This window comes from Sinohyriopsis cumingii, chromosome 3 (assembly GCF_028554795.1).
Source record: "Sinohyriopsis cumingii isolate HCF-2022 chromosome 3, ASM2855479v2, whole genome shotgun sequence".
Taxonomy (NCBI): Eukaryota; Metazoa; Mollusca; class Bivalvia; order Unionida; family Unionidae; genus Sinohyriopsis; species Sinohyriopsis cumingii.
In genome coordinates this window covers 122,969,336-122,989,428 of record NC_142963.1, presented here as the reverse complement: position 1 = coordinate 122,989,428, position 20,093 = coordinate 122,969,336, and the positions used below count along the sequence as shown (strand labels likewise).

At 33.9% G+C, this 20,093-nt stretch overlaps 1 protein-coding gene across 1 annotated transcript in view; it reads left to right on the top strand.

Moving 5' to 3' along the window:
- The window catches only part of LOC149803756 (protein zer-1 homolog), a 106,150-nt gene that overhangs the window by 48,726 nt on the left and 37,331 nt on the right, over nt 1-20,093 (top strand). The window contains exons 2-7 of the mRNA XM_089953525.1: nt 1,995-2,903; nt 6,879-7,037; nt 9,399-9,519; nt 11,187-11,327; nt 14,025-14,080; nt 19,839-19,898. Of these exons, the coding sequence (XP_089809651.1) occupies nt 1,996-2,903; nt 6,879-7,037; nt 9,399-9,519; nt 11,187-11,327; nt 14,025-14,080; nt 19,839-19,898 (1,445 nt within the window). The 5' untranslated portion in view covers nt 1,995. The remainder of the gene's footprint in view (nt 1-1,994; nt 2,904-6,878; nt 7,038-9,398; nt 9,520-11,186; nt 11,328-14,024; nt 14,081-19,838; nt 19,899-20,093) is intronic.

The following is a 20,093-nucleotide window of genomic DNA, read 5'->3' as shown; positions in this document are numbered from 1 at the left end:
GGGAAAACCTGGGTAAGAACCATCGACCCAAGGGAAGCTACTGGCAAGCTTTCTTATATACCAGCCTTGGCCGAGCCAGAGACTCGAACCCACGCTTAGAGGTGAGATGGCAGTGTTCTGTAAAGGCTACCCGGGAAAGATTTTTTGTTGTTGTTGTTTTAAGGTTTAACGCCATTTTCCAGCACACGATAGGCTATACATGGCGGCCAGTATTAATGGTGGAGGAAGAACCCGGGAAAACCCCGGAAAGAACCACCGACCCACGAGAAGCTACTGGCAAGCTTTCTCACATACCCACATTAGCCGAATCCGAGACTCGAACCCACGCAGACAGAGGTGAGATGGCAGTGATCCGTAACGGAGAGCGCTTTAGACCACTCGGCCACTCGACCCCCCACCCCCGCCCGGGAAAGATGGGAATGTATTGAATACGTTTACTAAATCGAGCGCAAGTCGGTGTGTATGTAACGTGTTGGTCCTATTTTGGCGCGAAAGGGTAAGATTAAAATAAAAGAGATATAAATAAAAACAATTTACCCACCCCTACCCCCATAAAGTTAAAATCTTTACTCCCTCAGTACTATTCCTAACTATCGCTCTTATTATAAGCAAAATTACCAGCTGTCTCGTTATTCTATTTAGTCTGGAAAGTATGTGATTGTCTGCACTCTAAATGATATTACAAATCGTCGTCTACATTCTGTTAGCATACACTGGCCGACATTTTTTGTTATCTATTACAATAGGTGTTTATCCTGTGCAGAGTGAAACGCTCATAGAGGAATCACAGAGGCAAGTGTCGCTGCTTAAAATTTACCTGTCGTATATATATATATATATATATATATATATATATATATATATATATATATATATATATATATATATATATATATATATACATATGTTGTTGTTGTAGGGTTTAACGCCATTTTTTAGCACACGATAGGCTATACATGTATATATGACACGTAAATTGGGAGCAACGATATGAGCCCCTGTGAGAGGATTCTGTTTGTTTTTTCAGATCGGAAAATGCGAGTTTGTCTGCGCTCTGAATCAAATAACATTTTATAAATTTTATTTGCTTGATAAACAGTGACATAAAGGTACATCAAAGCGGATTCTTGATTTATGAGGGAAAGATTTATTATTATTATTATTATTATTATTATTATTATTATTATTAATTTTTCATAATGTATTAAAGGCGCGTGACACTGAAATGACATTATGGACCCAAAGAGGAGACCTATTTGAAATAATTTAAGTCAACATCACTTTTTTAAATCAATAAAAAAAAATTGTTTAACTATAACTAACCTTGATGAAAGTATCATAGTAATGTCTCTAAGCAAGAATTCAGAGTTGTATGTTATATGACCATATACATGCCAACAGGATTTTCAAGTTTAATTATCAAAAACAAGAACAAGCATAACAATCTCGAATAAACAATTTTCTCATTCAATTGAGTATATTCTGTAATAAAAACAACCATTATTACATATACTCGGTTTTATGACAAAATTGTTTCTCTGACAATACTTCAAAGTCCCGTTTATGTACCATAGGTGAAAAACAAGTTTATTTTGTGTTTAAATTATTTTCAGTTGATTTAGTACTGAACTGTTACATATCACTGAAATAGAAAATTAAATGCCATAACTATAATACGAATAGAAATAATATTTGATATGTCCTCAAATCTTCGGTTTTTGAAGTAATTGATTTGTTGCAAATTATTACAGTCCTCCTCTTTGTAATGCAGTAGATGTCAGGAAGTCTTATAATGAGGGATGTTCGGACAAGATTCTCCTGATCGTGCATGAAAATAAATAAACTTTTCTATGATGTGAAATGGAGTAGCAATTATAAAACAAAATTTGCTTAATTTAATGAGGTATATAACCATACGTGTGTTATAAGAGGGGCGGTGGTATTTTGATGTTCCTAATAGTGAGGTAATACTCAGAATGTATTTATATCTGTAGGATGGCAGCTGAAACAATGGAAGGGGTCAAATGGCCAGACACAAAGCCGGAATGTCTGCAGGACCTGTGTGTCTTCTATGTGGTGAACAACGTACGGCGGATCCTGAGATCAACAACATACAACTTAATGAGAAATGGCAACATTACACTGTCACATGCAATTGGCAATCAACTCCTGGATTACCTTATCAACTGTTGCCTGCCAGACAGTTCATATTTCAATAGAAACCAGATTGAAGATATTCGGATATTTTTCAACAAGAACTTTGCTGACATCAGTAGGATAGATCTGCATAGCTGTAACATTCAGACACTAATCTCGTTAGGTGTATTGGAAGCCTTGAAAGAGCACCGACTGAATGAGATCGCCTTGCGCTGTGCTCTATCGGAAAATGATGTCGCTGCCTTTTCCTCTCTCATTCTAAGTCAGGCAAACTCGCTTAAAAAACTCGCAATTCCAGATACACCATGTGACACTCTTAGACAGATATTCTTTTCTGAGGAGCAAAATCATCTCCATCCGTCAGATGTTATTAGAGATCTGACGGATCGGCTATCTTCAATGAGTAGCTTGGAATCAAGTAGCCAGGAGCCTTCATCAAGACAGGGAGAGCCCAAGGAAAAATTGTTAATCTTTCCTAAACTGACTTCTTTGTATTTGTATAAACACGATACCGGTTTAGGGAATCCATCTTTTGGAGACGTACTGCTGAAACACAAGACTTTATCATCTTGTGGAATATATAAAACCGCACTCTCTCAGGATCAGTCCCACCTACGCACGGAGCCTATTCCAAGCAAGATTCTCGAGTCATTACCCCACCTAGCAAATTTACATTCCCTGTGCTTGGTACAAAGTAGTATGAAGGTAGACGCTTTCGAATATCTATCTGCACTTCAAAATTTAAGGTACATTTTACACCCCATCCATACAACACATACATCCATACATTGTACGGCATACTTGTTGATATAAAACTATACATATTTCTTGGCAGTTAAGGTGCTGACATTCTCAACTTCTTGGTAAATTCTGACAGAAATAGCAGAGGTGGTCCGAATATGGTGCTGCTCACCGATGGGCGCAAATTTAGGCTGTTCTGAACGCCATGTCTCTTCAGAATAGGAATTTTGTTGTGCCATTTAATAATAATAATAATAGTTTCATGTCCAGAAATTACATAATCTCAATTAATTTGAGGTCTCTCGTGAAAATGACGGGAAGACAATATTTGGAAACAACACTTATCGCTAGATTATTTTTGTTTTCTTTCATTCGTTTGCTTAAAAAACTGTTGTAAAGGTTTACTATTTTTAATACTGACAATTGTACTGTTGTTAATTGCAGCTTTAGATAAAAATGGATCTTGTAATTTGTCTAAATGGACGCTAGTCCTGCACCAAGGCGTGGGAAATAAATCCAACATTCACCTCTAAAGTATGATTTTCCACGTCATAATGTCGAGTATAGTTTGGTGTTACATCATATGACTTTTTTTTGCACCACGCAACGTCACCTTTACAAAAAGAACTTATTTCAGAAACAAATGCGTCTGTACTAATTTTGTAACGTTTTCAGTTTGTTGTTGTTGATGATTCTGCAGTTGTGATTAATATTTGTGGTAAGGAATTCCACTTTGTGGTTGTGGTTTTATTTTCGGGGGGGGGGGGGGCAACATGATTCGGGTAATGGCTGATTCGGACCAAAATGCTGAATGAATCAGACAAAAAGCCAGGCTGATTCGGACCTTATGGCGGGCAGGTTCGGACCATGTGAAATATTAAGTTTGGTCTTAGATTTAAATGTGACATTTAGGGTGATTTAAAATATGTTTCTCATTATTTCACAAGTGCGTCGAGCAGTTCAAAACAGCATTTAAGATAACAAAACCTCTAATTTACGCGAGATAATGGTGTTTTTCAATATACAAATCAAATTAAATAATGGAAGATTGTTTATCTTGCATTCTGATAGTGAAATATTTTCAAAGCAGCTTAGCTATATATACTGGTGTGGGTATGTAAATGCTTTTGTTAGATTCATGTTTAAAGTTTTTACTGTATGTTGTACTATATACTAATAGTACTAAAAAAAGTTTATATACTAAAATTCAGATTTATGATTTAGTTCATTGCAATATCATACGTCTATACTGTGCTAAGCTGTGGACATCTTATTAGTTGTAAGAAAGAAAAGAGGAACGTAACAAAAATAGTGGTGTTAACTCTGTTGAAAGATATAATTGGTAATTATTTTTCTTCTGAATTCATAATGAAACAAATTCGAGTAAACAGTGCCCGTGCAGTAACATTTTTTCTCGTATATATATATATATATATATATATATATATATATATATATATATATATATATACTAGTTGCATCATGAAAATGTTTTTGTTTATATAGAATTATCTTTCTACTATGTATTGTACTATATGCTCAGTATTTATTTGGCACGTATCATGCGACGAAAAACACGATTTAAATGAGAAATCAATAAAGGCTATGGATCAATTTATATACGTTACTATTTTATGATGAAAGTTGGCTATACTGGCCTAATTTATGAATAGTTTCATTCAACGAATAGCTTCATATTTTCGTTATCGTATACATTGAAAAGTTATTTTGTTTGTTTTGCTGATTAAAAAATCTGAGAGAGTTAATTTTTAGTTGGCTCTGATTTCGGATAAGAATTTGTTAAGAAATGTCGTATGTATATTTAAGAGCTGAAAAATCTACCCTTACATTCTCCTACTATCTTTTCGAAAATTGTAATAACTTCTCATATAAATCAGGTATGTGTGTTCCAGTTTTTGTTTGTTTGTTTGTTTGTGTATTTTTAATACAAGATTTCATATCGTCTGAATCAGCCTGTAATTTGGATTTGGTCCGAATCAACCACGGTCCAAATCAGCCAGCAGTCATTTTGGGAAAAGACTGAATTTGTTACATTGTGCGTATAGTTACCATAGCTATATTCATGTTGATTTCTATTGGTTATTTTGGTTTGATTCAATTGTGAAAGGGCTTTTCTGCTTTGTTTCATTTTTAGACCTTTTTAAAAAAATATTAATCTATTTTCCAGTCTACGTTTTTTAATGGTTTTAAAGACAGCTTATTCATCATTGATGTCATATTTCCTGGGGTATGGTCATAATTAGATATAACAAAGGTTGTTGCTCGCTTTTGGAGTTTTTAAATTTCTTTTTTTTTTAAACCTGGGAAATGGGGTGGTGGTTCCAAAGTATACAATCATCGTATAAAATAAGTCAAACAAAACACTTGAGATTGTATGGGCAAGATGACGGTTTACGTCTTAATACGACTCAAGTGCGATTGCTTTGGTGAATATTTCTTGATGTAGAAGTTTCATTTCAGATCAACAGGAACTGCGACCGTGAATATTTTATTTGATTGAGGTTTTCGAAACTAGTACCTTCAAAGAATATGACATAACTGGTTTTTTGGCATTTGTTTTCTTGTCATTTGCATTATGTTGCATTCTTTTAGGTTGGAATCGCATGCCCCGTTTTCATGCCCACTGTCCTGGTTTATTAATGTCATTTTGTAATATCTGAGTATAGTGATGGGTTTTGATTGATCTACAGCATACATAGTCATCTGCAAAGAGGGGAATTTCCGAGTTAGTCTCAATCATGATGCCACTGATGTGCAAAAAGAAAAGATCTGGTCCGGGTACTGTGCCTTGAGGTACTCCTGAAGTTACTTCGGACCAACCAAATTTTGAACCAATTACCACCACAATTGTTATCGAAACATAAAAGATATATCCAGCGTAGAGTTTTGCCTGAAAATACGTAATAAAATAGTTACTCCTTAACAATTCTTGGGGGACAGCTGCCATCACTAGGACCACAGCAAGAATAAAAAATATTGCAAATTTTATAAACATTTCTTTTTCTGGTTCACCTAAATTGTTGGATGACTTTGTGTTTTCAAAAGACAGTAATGGACTTCCTATGTTATTTTTCCTCACTGTTCTATTTCAACTTTATAAATACCGTTTAGTCTCCTGATGACAGCATCTTTCTTCATTAAACAATGTTCGATGTAGTTTTGTATTAAAATGGAAGTATCCTTTGTCCTAAAAGAATTATTGCTTTGGGAATCGAGTATTACTTACTGGTAGGAATAGGGTACCATGACTTGGGAAATATTTGTAGAGACACCATTATCAAAATACATGTACATGTGTGTGTGTTTGTAAAACACATGACAGCAGTAATCATGATGAAAATCTGGACATTTCCCAGGAAACTGGGATTTTTCGTATTTGTGCTTTATGTCAGTCATTTTTGCAAGTCATTTTTTCATGGCTTATTTTTGTTGGAAGACTGGTATTTAAATTAAACATATTTTTGAATAAAAATATTGGTAAATTTTAAATATTAAAAAGATTTATTGTGTAACTGCAGTTGTTGATGTATATGTACATCAAATAAATTTGAGAACTTTTTGAAATTTAAAATATGCACAGTGTGTTTCATGTTAATTGATAAACGATTACATACACTCACCATAATTCAGAATGTATTGTTGTATGATGTCCATTTGTTACCAATTTCATTTCGGCAAGTAAAATATATACTCTTGTTTCGTATATCTATATTTACCTATCTAGATATCAAAGTCAAGATTGATCTACATCATTCAAATATATACATATGGCACTATTTTCACCTTTATTGCATAATTCATATTTTCTGAGAAACTATCAGCTAAAAAAAGATGTCGATGCAGTTGAGAGTTTTGTGTGTATTTTGTGATTTTCATATGATATTTCAATGAATAAATATGTGGCATATAAAAGTCTATGTAAGCAAGCTTATACTACTTAATACAACTTGCTATTGAAGATATTTGGATCTGTCATTTTGTACCATGGAGGATGGGGAAGATATGGAGTCCAGTCACATGCATCTGGTGAGTTTGGTGCAGCGACTCCCCAAGCTGGTGTCCCTTGATATTTCATATACTAGATTTGGAGGAATTATCCAGAGTTTGAAATCTCAGAGGTAAGTATAAAACAAAATATTCAGCCAGAATAAAAATGCTGCTTATTAACAACATGGCCAGTTTCAGAAGCCATTCGATCTCAGATTTCTAGAAAATGCTAGGCCCACTAATTAGCATAGCTGTGTATTTCAAATGAGCAGTTTTATTCCTGAAAACAAATAATGATGATGGGCAGAATACATTTTATGTTGTCAAACACTTTCATAAGTACTCTTAATGAGTAGTGTGGAATATTTGCATATTTTACTCAAGTAAATTGACCAAACGTTCATGAAGAACTTAATAGGTTATGTTCAAAGTATGCAAAACAGTTCATTTGAAGCACTGAGTCCAATTTCATGAGTGTATTTGCCCTGCGTTAAGCACGGTCTGATTTACTGAATAAACATAAACTTTGCAAATGGGAGAAGTTGCTGACCTTGGATGCATGTTTGCAATGATAGTCCTTAATAAGCATGATAACGTTCATGAATAGCGCTTAGCCTACACGTAACTGCATGCACCATGATGTCTTTTTTCAGTTAGCCATTTGATGATATTAAAAGCTTTACCTTCAAAGGCATGATAAATGTCTTGATGATTGAGACTCTTTTTAGTAGTATAGTTTTGTTTTCACAAAAATGTTATCCAGTAAAAATTGTCAAAAACACTTGAGGTCTAAAGCACTCGTTGAAACTTTATTTAGAGCTCTGTTTCACTAAAATGAAAGACGATGGAGTTATAAAGGTTTAAAGCTGTATATATTATAGAGCACTGCTGATCAAGTCTTTTTTTTCATCCACTTGTCCAGGACAAAGTGTCCTAATATTCACTTGTCCCAAATTTCAATCACTTGCCAAGATACAATGAGATATATGCACTTTCATTCATAAAATGAACAATAGAAATACATGTGCAAAATAATTTTCTGAAAGAGTCGTAATTTTTCAAAAACTTCAGTTGATATGATACATGTTGATTTTTTTTAGTCATATATGCTTTAGGAGATGGATTTATGAGGTCCAGGACTGTCATACGATTGATTTATTATATCCTGAATTTAAATTGTTATGTACATTTAGGTTCTATTGTAATTTACCTTTGTCCATAATTGAGTGTAGGACTTAGGTCTACTTGACTAATGTTTTTTTTAAAAATGTAAACAACATATTACATGGCAAATTTTTATCTATGATTGTAGATCATATAAATAAACATGTTTACCTGGATTTGAGCTCAGGACATGGGTTTTCCCCCTCAGGAATTCCTGGTGTACCTGCTTTTTGCCATGTTCATTACAAATGTTTTAGCAATTGACCTGAATATTATTGACAGCTTAGAATGTTTTGAAATGATCTTTTGACCCTCATCCTGGCTATCATATTGTGTCTTAGGTTCGTATATAAGGGAGATGTAAACAACAAAAGTTTCATTCCTATCTTAGCATCAGTCCTGAAAAGAATCAAATTTAGATGTGTTATTTTAATATTTGAGAGTATTTATTTCAATTATTCACCGGAATGACAAAGTGTTAAATAATACTTTTGGACTAAATCACTATTTTGTAATTATTGTGGATTCATTTAGAGACATTTTGGATTATATCATTGTGCACATGAAGACATAGCACATCAGGAGTATTCCAGACTATGGGTACATCAACACTTTCAATATTGGACTTTATTTGGAACACCACTGGAATTAATTCAGAATACTCGATACGTTTGGACTTATGATAGAACTTTTAGGACTGTTTGGGATTTATTTCACTATACTGTAAGTTCTTTGAAATTTTCACTTTGTATTCTATTAAAATGAATTATCTGTTGCACTCTACTAAACCTATTGGTTTTTGCTTTTCTGTTACATAGTTTAAGACCATACAGTCATAAAATACACTGGCTGAATTACAGCCTTTGCCAATTTGGATATTGTTTGCAATAACTGCAATACATCTCAAGTTCAGAAATAAAATCGAATTCAAGCCATGGGTAATTATCAACACAACTTGCTGAATACTTCTGTCCCTTTGATTTGTCCTATTTGACTTTTTTGTTGCCACAGAGTCTGTCTTACGTCTTTTTGGAGACATAGCTGCCTCAGCCTTAATGGCAGCCTTGTGTTTCATCAGTCTGCTTTCATGTAAATTTAGTTTTCTGAATCATCCTTATTAGCTTCTTTGCAAAAATAATTTAATAGCTTATTTTATCAACATAGCAAAAATTGCCTTGCTTGACAGCTATGGGTGATCAATGGTCAAGGTCACAGGGAACATTTGGCAGCATTTTACTAAGGTCAGATCAACATAGTCACAGGAAATATATTAAATGCATGTATTATTTTATTCATGAATGGACACGAAGACTATTGATTCTTTACAGTGAAGGGGAGCCAGGGGAAATTGCAGTTTTACCAGGTTTGGAGGGACGAGAGTTTGAGTTTCTGGGTCTCTGGCAAGTCATTCCTGATGTGTGTGGGCTCTATGATATTCCTGCCATTACAGTAAGTAAAAAATTTGTGTCAAGCCCATGTTGGTGGGAAAATGAGATAGCAGTCACTTTTATGGTGTCAGCATCAGCATCAAATAGTTTATTAAAGTTCTCATTAAAGTTTCTCAGCGGCATAAATTCCCTACCCCCCATTGATAGATTCGCTTCATATTTAGCATAAATAATTTTGAAACTAGGACTTTTGCACTCTGAAAAATGCTCAGGCACCTTTTGTCATTGTGGTTAAAGTGACAAAGAAAATTTGCATTAAAGTTTTATTTAAAGTTGTTGCATTGACCTATAAAAGATATCCAGTTACTATAGGCATCTGTTGAAGGACCTTGAAAAATCCTTCCATAACCACTGTTCATTCCTTCTTGTATCAGTGTCCAGATTAATTTACTATGACTTTTCTAACTATACAATTTTATAAGTATGTTAATTCCAATGTGGAATAGACAATGTTTATCATTTGTGTAAAAATCTGGAATTATTTTTAAAGCTTACTATTGTAATTGATAGAAGTATCATTCTTATGCATTTCAATTAAATTGTACTTCATTTATGGTTTGCTTTCAATTGTAGAAGTCCAGTTAGATCTATGGTCTATACTATATAGACCAATTTTCTTTAATAGCATATTGGCACAGTACTCACTTGATCATCAGTATATTGGCACAGTACTCACTTGATCATCAGTATTTTGGCACAGTACTTACTTGATCATCAGTATATTGACACAGTACTTACTTGATCATCAGTATATTGGCACTTACTAGATCATCAGTATATTGGCACAGTACTTACTTGATCATCAGTATTGACAGTTCTTACATGATAATCCTTATATTTCAGCAAAATACTTACTTGATCATCAGTATATTGGCACAGTACTTACTTGATCATCAGTATATTGGCACAGTACTTACTTGATCATCAGTATATTGGTACAGTACTTACTTGATCATCAGTATATTGGCACATTAATTATTTTGACCATTGGTATATTGGCACATTACTTACATTATTATTGTTATATCAGGGCAGAACTTATTTGATCATCAAAATAGAAATGACTTTTCAGTTACAGATACAGCAGTCCTCCACTATTAATTGCCAAGTAAAGTCCCTGTTATAGCACAGGTATGGTCATGCATCAGTCATGGGATGAGTACAGTGTTGATATTGAATCAGGGTCAATTCTTGGATGCACATTTTTGGGATTCATCATAATTTCCAAACAATCATGCCAAAACATCAGCCAAATGTGCAAACAGATGCACACATTTTCAAGCACAGGCTTCATTTCTTCATCAAATAAAAAAATATTCAGAAAATTCTCCCCTTTCTTTTAGATGGAAAGGGGGATTCCCCTCCACCAAAAAACCCCCCAAACAATAATAGAATAGATCTGTTGGATGTACATCGGTGTAAGGCAACATTGCTTTTAAGTGTACACTATTATGGCCACCTTTCAACAATGGTACAGTGAGGAACCACTATAGATAGTTTATTGTTATGCATAATCACATTTGAATTGAAGCTTTGATGGATTGTCTTGGCTTTTTAATGTGAAGAATATATCAGTAGGACTTGAAGCTCTTATGGGTTGACTTTGTGTAGAATTATGATCATCTCTGTTGGGCTTATATGAGTTCACTTGACTGTCCGCTTCTTCAGATCACAGGCACAGCTTGTGAGGAACAGATTATTAATGCCCTGTATGTTTACCAGAACAACATTCCATTACTGAAGGAAGTGCTGGCACATATCAAGAATACAGAACTGAATGAACCCAAGGATCCATACCGGATGTTGAAGGTAGGAATCTCCTTTTTGCTGGGATAATTCTAGCACTCTTTGAATCTTGAACTTCTATGAAAATTGCTTGTCAATAAACTTATTGTGATCAGCATTTTATGTTGATCCATGATTGGTTGTCTGTTTTGACATGGTGGAGCAGCTGATTGTATATGAATGGGAACTATTTCTGGCATTACAGATCAACAAAGCTGTGAAACTGATAAAAGTGTCATATTCAGGGTTTGACTGGTGGTAAAGTAAGATAATCTGGTAGGATAGGGCCACTAACTCATACATGTTTCCTGGTGTAAATGTAAATGCATTCAACTGCTTTCATTCTCTAGATATATTACTGTGTGATAACTTATCTTGTTGATATATATATATATATATATATATATATATATATATATATATATATATATATATATATATATATATATATATATATATATATATATATATATATATATATATATATATATATCTGGTGGCATTCTACAGTTTCATATATTGCATAGTGTTAGATTTTTAAGCAAAAAGAATTTCCCCATTTGTTTCTAACTGGTTATACTGGCTACTTAAAAATAATATCATATCTCTTAGGTATTGTTAAAGAACTTTTAATTCCCTTTATTTTGGTGTATGAATGATGACTGTAATATGTGTTATAGTGTATACAGCTTGGTCTTACTCCAGATTTGCACCTTTCAAAAAACCAGTGCTAGCTCTCCTTGGTCATTTTCACTTCCTAAACTTAAGAGGTAAATTGTTATAAAAAAAAGAGCCAATAACTTTTTTTTTTACATTTTATATATATGGAAATTCATTCTTTGCAATTTCAGAAGCTAAGTAAGGTCTAGTCTGGCAAAATTCCTTTTCCCTATTTTTATATCTGCTAAAGATAGTGTACTTTAGACTAATTCAGGCTGATCTTTTGAGCACAAGGGAGCAGTCATTTTAGTTATCAGTGTGCTTTAGATCATGTACAGTTTCCATAATTACAATATCCAAGAAATTTCAGCCACAGTACATGAAAGTAACATAGGGGTATACCAACATCCTCTCCATTGTGCATGGTGCAAATGTAAACAACTTCACCTTAAGACTTGCCACTCTTTCAGAAGTTCACAATATCTGTAGTGAGTGTCCCATATATATGTATATAAATTAGACATCTGGACAGTGTCCCATATATATAAATTAGACATATGTACAGTGTCCCATATATAAACATTAGACATTTGTACAGTGTCCCATAATGAGACATCTGTACAGTGACCCATATATATATATATATATATATATATATATATATATATATATATATATATATATATATATATATATATATATATATATATATATACATATATCTGTACAGTGTCCCATATATATAAATTAGACCAAATATGACTGATCATCTTGGCATTAAAGGTTTTAGATGCATGTAAGTCGTACTGATATACCATGAAAATAAGGTTGCTGTTACTAAACATTTAAAAAACACTTCAGACAACTTGTTATTTTTAAAAATCTACAAAATTCAACCAAAATATGAGTCATATAGAGCATTTTGCTATTAAGGCCTTTTAGTTTATGTAGAAATTGTATCAATTCTCCCTTACATAGGAATATCATTACTAAAACACATAAAATAAATAAATCATCACTAACCTCTTAACAAAATTTGACAAAAAGTATCCAGGAAACAAGGATTTTCACATAAACAAATTTTAGCAGGGAACCTATTTTTAGGTTTTATACAAGTTAGTTTTCCAGCAGATGAGTTGTCCAGGTCATAAAGGTCATATTAAGTTGATTACTTGATAGCTTTCATGATGATGTAAAACATGACATCATAATGTTAATTGTATACAGAATAATTGGATTAATATAAAAAATGGAAGCAAAGAGTAAACAATTTATAATTTCAGTGTTAAAAATACACTCAGTAAACAAGTTTCCAGGCACACTGTGTCTTATAATAGAAAATATAAATTTAATATTTTTATTCATGAAAAAATATAAAGTATTGCCAGTATTACATGGAGATCATTGGATGGGCTGTTAGAGAAACATAAGTGAGAACACATCAGGGTCAAGCAGACCTGCAGCAGATATGATGGTCTGACATATTACACAAGATGTCATATCTTCTTTTACCTTCATAGCCAATAGACATGATCTTCAGTCCTGCATTGGGTGGGGCTAAGAGAGTCAGAAAGCCAGTCAAAACCTAACATGTGGCTCATCTTTCACAATATTCGGGTTACCATTTCCTGGAAAAGTGCTGGAAAAATCCTAAGATGTCACAGAAAAAGCATGAGCAGATGTAACAGATGTGTTGCAAATTGATTGATCACTAGAAATAGCTCTGCTTCTTTATTTGCACTGCATAATGTGTACAAATCATAGTTGTCACTACAACAAATGCTTCCATTAAAAAGTACAATAGAATTTCAGTACTTGCTGAAAATTTGAAGAAACTGAGAAATTCTTAAATTATTAGATATTTTATTCCTTTTAGTGTTTGATGATTGAATTTCTCTCTGTAGCAATAATTTTTTATAGCTGTGACATTTGATCTTGAAAAAGTTCAGTTCAGAAAGTGAAAGTTAAATATAATTTTAACTTGAAAATACGTTGATGGCTCAAGGTAATCCTTGCGCTGTTAATATTCCATTGTTAGTGCATATTTTTATTTTTTTCCAGGGGGTACAGTTGTCCCTAAGAACATTGCAGAGCCGAAATGAGGAGGCCTTAGTTGTGTATGTACAGTATTCTAAGAGATTATACATGGTTTCTAACTCAATGGGGAAGACTTAGTTCTGTACATACTTTATTCTAAGTGATTATACTTGGTTTTCCAAGTTAATGAGGAGGCCTTAAATGTGCATGTAGTATTCTGAGAGATCATAGATGGTTTTCCAAGTTAATGAGGAAGCCAGAGTTCTATATGTACAGTATTCTAAGAGATTATATATAGTTTTCCAAGTTAATAAAGAAGCCAGAGTTCTATATGTACAGTATTCTAAGAGATTATATATAGTTTTCCAAGTTAATAAAGAAGCCAGAGTTCTATATGTACAGTATTCTAAGAGATTATATATGGTTTTCCAAGTTAATAAAGAAGTCAGAGTTCTATATGTACAGTATTCTAAGAGATTATACATGGTTTTCCAAGTTAATAAAGAAGCCAGAGTTCTATATGTACAGTATTCTGAGAGATTATATATAGTTTTCCAAGTTAATAAAGAAGCCAGAGTTCTATATGTACAGTATTCTAAGAGATTATACATGGTTTTCCAAGTTAATTTATATTGGTATGAGGTTTTTACTTTTTAAGATGTCTGGCTGGTCCTAAATAAAAATGGTACCAATCTGCCCAGCAATATGACCACCATCTTGAAAATCATTTTATCACTACTTCTCTTGGAAGGATGGTCATGTCAGCATGGGGATGTCACCAAAAGACTTCTTATCATGCCTAGTTGTTCCAAAATGAAAATGGTGCCAGTCTGACATCAGATATGACCCCACTCTACAGTTACATCACATATCTTGATACTAACAACATCTATGGTGGGCAATGATGCAGCCCATGCCTGTTGGTGAGTTTGAGTGGAACAATCTCGAGAGCGTAAACATAAATGAATATAAGCAACAGTGACATTGGATACTTCTGTGAAGTCAACCTAGAGTATCCAGATGAGCTTCACAAGCTCTTAATGATTACCAGCTGCTAACACCAGAATCACTGTCAGTGCCTGGTGAGTGACTGTCCCCATATCAGGGTATACTTGTAGACAATTCCAGGTACAAGGTTACAGAATGTACTAAGGTTGTAACAAACCTGAGAACTTAAAACAACTATATAATTGACATGATGTAATTTGAAACATCTGTGATTTGGAATGTGCATTAGTGAAGTCCACTGGGTACCCTAACCGTTTAGGTTTCATCAGAGCACTTAAATTCAAATGAATACCGATCTGTGCACAAAGGCCCTGAACGAGTTTGAGGAACACTTTTCAAACTCATGAACAGTACTGTGTTCAGCAATACTAATGGATAACATTTGTGGTAATACCTTGACATCTTTTATATTTGTATTAGAGCTACAGTCTTTTATTACATTTACCAATGTTTTTATTTATGGCTGAAGAGTAAATCAAGATTACAATTGTATACATGAGGATTTATTATCATATACATTATTATCCTCTTCTTTTTTTTTTCTATTATGATTTATTGGTACTTCATTTGCACCAGTATTTACGAGTATCTTGGGATGAGTTGCAAGCCATATAGTTTTGTACATTTTTATCATAATTTTTCCTTTGCATATCTCTTAATATATTTTTGTTTATTCCCTTAAAGTGCTTAGTGCATTAAAATACTTTTTTATCACTCTTTAAAAGCAGAGACCGCTCTTGTGTACCAACCAATTTAGCATTACAGCCTTTAAGCAGATAATATATGAAAGAACCAGTGATCACTTAAGCTTTCTTTTTTTCTTGATTTGCTTATATCCACAAAGACACTAGTTGTGAAAGGGTATCTTGTATCTGAGACTTTTCTGCAGATTCTGAAATATGATTGATGTTTTACCCCTCATCCACAGCATGAAGATTTTCAAAGTTCAAATACATCTCATCTACTACACTGCAATTTTCAAAGACCTAAGACAGTGCTGTCAAACTTTTTTGACACCATGGGTCACTGAAAAATATTTTTCTTGAAGCCGAGGGCTGCAGCAGAAAACTGGAAAGCAATGACCATATAGCTGCTCGAGCTCTGGCGAGCCATTTAAAATCAGGCCACATGCATCCAGATGGCAATGGGTTGGACAGCACTGACCTAAGATATGCCTCAACCAGTGAAATAAATATTTGTAAGTTCTAAAAAAACACTTTTTTGCCCAGTATGCCTGCACATTTTTATATGCCTGTAGTTATAAAATTTGGTAGACAAAAGATGCCCATATCTCTTGCTGAAATTATGGTTCTGGGTCTTGTACACCTGAAAAACTTGCTTTAATAATTTAATAATCAAAAGACCTGTATATGTTTGTCAAGTTCACTACTGGTGTCACAATATGATATGCCTCAAGCAAGCTGTATTCAGACAAGTCAAACCAGCTGTAAGTAGACATGTCAAGCCAGCTGTATGCAGATGTCATTTAAGCATCTGATCCCTGATCTCTGTAATGCAGTTTATAGGAGCCAGAAACAGTACTGTGTTATAGGTGAGGTTGCCTGGGTATTTTATAAACACCATTTCTGTTACATAATATAATGGGATCAATGACAAGTGGAAATGCATCATACTGATGACCCTTGTTGCAAGGGAGTACCATATATCTATAGATGGGAGTACCATATATCTACAGATGGGAGTGCCTTATATGTACAAATGGGAGTACTATATTTGTACAGAAGGGAATACTATATATCTACAGATACGAGTACCATATATGTACAAATGGGAATGCTATATATCTAGAGAGGGGAATGCCATTTTTCCACAGATGTGAGTATGATGTATGTACAGATGGGAGTACCATATATCTATATATGGGAATGTTATATACCTAGAGATGGGAATTCTATATATCCACAGATGTGAGTATGATATATCTGCAGATGGGAGTACCATATATGTACAAATGGAGGTACCATATATCTACAGATGGGAGTACTATATATCTACAGATAAGCACACAAGAAGACACATGCCTATTTAAGGAGGTTTTTGGAGATCATATCTGATCCCTGATCTCTGTAATGCAGTTAATGGAGCCAGAAAAGGGTACGTGTTATAGGTGAGGTTGCCTGGGTATTTTATACACACCATTTCTGTTACATACTATAATGGGATCAATGACAAGTGGAAATGCATCATTCTGATGAACTTTGTTGCAAGGGAGTACCGTATATCTATAGATGGGAGTGCCTTATATCTATAGATGGGAGTGCCTTATATCTACAGATGAGAGTGCCTTATATGTACAAATGGGAGTGCCTTATATGTATAAATGGGAGTACTATATTTGTACAGAAGGGAATACTATATATCTACAAATGCAAGTACTAATATATCTACAGATAACCACACAAGAAGACACATACCTATTTAAGGGGGTTACGTTTTTGGAGATCATATCAAATTCATACAGGATATGATGGTTTGATTTTGATTCTTACTGGATATTTTTATTATTAGTTACAGGTTAGATTGTACTGGGATCTATAGGCACATCCTGAGCTAGAGATGAAGAATATATGGGGTTCACAATCGTCATAACATTCCATATACACTCACGTAAATTAATGTGTAATAAATTTATTACCTCATAAACCTTACATAAATTTATTTGTTGAAAGAATAAAAATAATACTCTATTAGTTGTCATTGTTGGGTGTGTAGATTGGATTTTACAAATCATGTGTTAGTTGGGCCTGAACATTCTGCTGAACAAATCACAAATCAATATTGTTTAATCAAAATCCAATTCAAGTCAACGCCTACTATGGTTGGGTCCTTGAGGCCTCTAACAGGGAGATAATAAGTGGTCAGAGAGCAAGTTTTGCCACTTCCATGAGGGAGAAGCATCCTCCTTTAAAAACCTGAAGCCTGTTAGTGGCAACTAGTTCAAGCCACCCTGTTAGGGAAGAGCTATGATCAAAGTCTATATGTTCAGAGGAAAGGTATTCATATAGATCAGACTCACCTTACTGATCACAGGTCACTAGGCACTGGTTTGTAAGAACCAGTTACCAGCCACTGGAGCCCCCTTGGTACTGGGATAAGGATTGGGTCAGCCTCCTGTCATGTTTCTGTTGGATCCCACTGGAGATTGGAAGTTGACATTTAGATTCCAGACTAAGGATTGTGATTGGATCGACATCCGTCCTCTTTCCTATAATCCCATTCAAGACTCTATAGAATGTTGGGTCCTCCACTGCAGTGAAGTCAGTGGTCATTCCCCTTTATGCAGTCCCCAACAATATAGAGACATCAGGTCACATGGTATTGCATAGCCTGTAACACTTGTACAGTAAGGGTGAATAGTATTCCTTCCTTTTCACCAGTTTGGGGGATCATAGGACCTCCCATCAAACTGGAAAATTCAGCTATGCTAAGATGGTACAGATATTACAGTGTAGTTGGGTGGAACTAATTTTAATATGTTGCTATTGCCAAGTTTCCTCCTTCACCATGTACTGATGTACCACTAGTAGTTTACATCTTGAAAAAGAATGAGGTCTACTACACATGGATGCAAGGTTGACTTAAGATCTTTCTGGAAGTGACACTATGTGAGGATTAATTCTCATTATACTCTCGATGGTAATTTACATCATGAAATAGTAACCTCTGCAATAGTAAGAGATAAATTACAAATTACATTATTTTGCATTGAGCTTATTTTCTTCAACTTTATTACATGTACAGCCATGAAACTTGATGGATTTGACTTGAAGAGTAATAAGATTCATGTGCAAAAGTAAGTCACAAAGACATACATTTGGCACTGCAATGATTATTGACATTTATGCATTTAGCTTTTTTTCTCTAATATACAGTTGTAATAATGAAACTTGGATTGATCCAAGTTAAGGAGGAATGCTCACTGCAAGTAAAACTAGGTCACAGTCACCAACCTTTCTTGCTTTAGTGGCTTTTTATACACCATCATGCAAGACAAAGCATCCCGCAGAATTCTTGTTCACATTTCTTGGATTGATATATGAATTTGAATCAGATTCTCCCTGATATTCAGGCTTACTCAATACATTATTGCTGCCTGTAGTTATGTAAAAGTGTGCAATATGATATTATGGGATCATGTTTTTTGAATTCTTGACCTCCAGTTACTAATTGGAGGAGGGGTTAATTTACTTTGACTAGGGACTTAGCATCAGAAAAAGGAAAGCAATGCAATAGTAGAAGGTGAGTATAATTAAAATTAATTTGCCCCTTCCCAACCCTTACTCCAAGAAAAACAAAACAAACAGATTATTTCTGATCAATAACATATCTTAAATGAAAGAGAGACAGAGAGATTGCTAGGTTGCAAATTTCAATATGTTTTCATTTTTAGACTCATTTTTGGAAAGAAATAATCAGGCTTGACTTTTATTCTGATTAATCTGGTTATATTTATACTCCTATGCTTTATGGGGGTTTGCTGACCTTGACTTCTTTCCCGAAATTACATTAGTGATTTAGATCAACAAGCCTTAGGACAGATTCCACTTTGTAAGAGGAGAAGTAAGTTAAGGTGCTCAGACTTATAGTCTACAAATAATTTTTTTATTTAAATTGCAGTTGGAACTAAAAACAATATATACTTTTATAAAGTTTCTGTCTGGCACAGTTTTTTTTACAAAACATGAAATGTGACATATAAATTCAAGGGGATAAATGCTGGGGTCCTGACCAATCAAGTTGATGGAAATTGTAATGGAAAAAGAAATAATAAGGTATATAGATATAATGCAATATTTTTTTTCTTTTCAGGGAGGTTTTCTTTAAGTTGTTTTGCAAATGCTATATGCACATTCCTCAGATTCAGCGCAGGTAAATATCTCAGTTTTTTTACTTAATGTGGGAATGTTCTAGCTCCATATTCACAAAACTTCTCAGCTTAAGACATACACACTCAATCATTGATAGCTCACAATAAATAAAATATTTGAAATACAAGAAACAGTACACTGATATTCTAATGTCTTTTAAATATGCTAGTTTATTTTAACCAATGTACAACCCGGG